Source organism: Neofelis nebulosa, chromosome 11 (assembly GCF_028018385.1).
Source record: "Neofelis nebulosa isolate mNeoNeb1 chromosome 11, mNeoNeb1.pri, whole genome shotgun sequence".
Taxonomy (NCBI): Eukaryota; Metazoa; Chordata; class Mammalia; order Carnivora; family Felidae; genus Neofelis; species Neofelis nebulosa.
Genome location: NC_080792.1, coordinates 63,716,718 through 63,719,036, shown reverse-complemented (window position 1 = coordinate 63,719,036; position 2,319 = coordinate 63,716,718). Strand labels below are relative to the sequence as shown.

Sequence of the window (2,319 nt, the reverse complement as noted above, 5' to 3'; positions counted from 1 at the left end):
TATAGTAATGTGTGCCTTGCAGATTTTTGATCAAATGCTACACTCCTAGATTTACTCTCCCCAGGACAACCTTACAATATGGCAGGTGGCTTCCCACACACTCAAGTGAAGGGGAATTAAGCTCCACTTCTTGAGGGGAAAAGTATAAAGAATCTGTGACCTTTAAAACCATCATCTCGGTGAAGGCAAATTTTATACATTTCATAAAACTACCTGTGTCCAACTATCTGAAAACTAAATTAGTAAAAATTCCACAAGCTCTCACCAGAAGCAGACTTCTCAAAATCATTCAACTATCATCTATCTACTCAGCCCTTTCTAATTAAGGGAAATTGAACCCTTCTGCTGTCATAATTCAATTCCAACACCTTGAAAATATTGGGAGTCTCTAGAACTACCACTCCTGTGAGTTCTACCTTTGAAACGGAAGTAATAACACATATTTCATAGTCAGTTTTGGGGATGACACATCAATACTCTTGCCATTACCCCATAAGTTGTAGGGTCAGGCAGTGACCCAGAAAGACAAACAGTGGAATAGAAAGAACCTAAACATCTCATTAGTTCATTGAATCCAGCCACTACCTCCAAATCAAAGAAGGGTAGTTATGTGCTTTCCTGTTTCTACACATGGCTTTCATTTTTTTTTACTTATTTTCTTATTTTAATTTTTCTCACACACAGTTGGACTCATGAGAAAGGTGGGGAATGGAAAGGACAGATGACAAAGGATGATTATTTTTATCTCTGGGTTTAAAATTCCACTAAAGATTTTTTTCATAGAGAAGTTAATATGAAGGTCCAGTAAATTGCTTTTTTAAAATTACTACACCATCGTATTTCGTTGAAACAATAGAGCTTTCTGAAAGAAAATGTGACTCAGTTTTTACCTTGTAGAGTATTTTGCAACTAATGTTGCTGTATATTCTTTAGGTGGTCAGGTGGTTTTACCTTGTACCTCCAACAAGTACTACAAAGAAGAAAAGATTCTGAAGAATCAGTCAAGTTTTCTGTCTAGTCCAAGTAACACCCCTGTCTTAACCACTAGCAGGAGAAATGAAGCATATTATCAATCTATATGAAAACACCAATGATACAACAAGAAATAATTCAGACTGCCCTCATGTGGTTTTGCCAGAAGAGATATTTTTCACAATATCCATCATCGGAGTTTTGGAAAATCTGATGGTCCTTCTGGCTGTGATGAAGAATAAGAATCTCCAGTCACCCATGTACTTTTTCATTTGCAGCTTGGCCATTTCTGATATGTTAGGCAGCCTATATAAGATCCTGGAAAATATCCTGATCATGTTCAGAAACATGGGTTATCTCAAGCCTCGTGGTAATTTTGAAACCACAGCAGATGACATCATCGACTCCCTGTTCATCCTCTCCCTCCTTGGCTCCATTTTCAGCCTGTCTGTGATAGCTGTTGACCGCTACCTCACAATCTTCCATGCTCTACAGTACCACAGCATTGTGACCATGCGCCGTGCCATTGTCGTCCTGATGGTCATCTGGGTGAGCTGCACAGGCAGCGCCATTACCATGGTGATCTTCTCCCATCACATCCCCACAGTGATCACCTTCACATCGCTATTTCCTCTGATGTTGGTCTTTATCCTGTGCCTCTATGTGCACATGTTTTTGCTTGCTCGGTCCCATGCCAGGAAGATCTTGACCCTTCCCAGAGCCAACATGAAAGGGGCCATCACACTGACCATCCTACTTGGGGTATTCATCTTCTGTTGGGCCCCCTTTGTCCTTCACATCCTGTTAATGACGTTTTGCCCAAATAACCCTTACTGTGCCTGCTACATGTCTCTCTTCCAGGTGAATGGCATGTTGATCATGTGCAATGCAGTCATTGACCCCTTTATATATGCCTTCCGGAGCCAAGAGCTCAGGGATGCATTTAAAAAGATGATCCTCTGTAGCAAGTGCTGGTAGAATTATTGGTCCCTGATTTTAGGAGCCATGGAGATAATATTGTCAAGGGACAGAATAACATGACATACCAACAAATGCTAATGCTTCCCAACTGTCCTTTCCTTCCCTAATGTGCATGAGGATTATCCCACAGACTAGTGTTTATAATAGCTTAACCCTATGTGAAGTCTTGTAAGTACAACTTTTATAACTAAGGAGATAAAATAATGTATTAAAAAGAGGTACAGAATACAAAGCACAGACAGTAGTACAAATTTGAGAGCTTTGCACTAAGGCAAAAACTTGTTCTTCTATAGCTATCTATCAAGTCTGTTTCTGGGGTGGCCTTTCCGGCCTGGAGACCATTGTAATCAATTTCTAGAAGTTAAA

The 2,319-nt window shown here is 40.1% G+C and overlaps 1 protein-coding gene across 1 annotated transcript; it reads left to right on the top strand.

Moving 5' to 3' along the window:
- Nucleotides 1-1,038: 1,038 nt before the first annotated feature.
- On the top strand, nucleotides 1,039-2,091 carry MC2R (melanocortin 2 receptor). The gene has a single exon (XM_058691710.1). It carries the CDS (start codon nucleotides 1,057-1,059, stop codon nucleotides 1,948-1,950), a length of 894 nt encoding a protein of 297 aa, XP_058547693.1. The 5' UTR covers nucleotides 1,039-1,056; the 3' UTR covers nucleotides 1,951-2,091.
- Nucleotides 2,092-2,319: the final 228 nt, after the last annotated feature.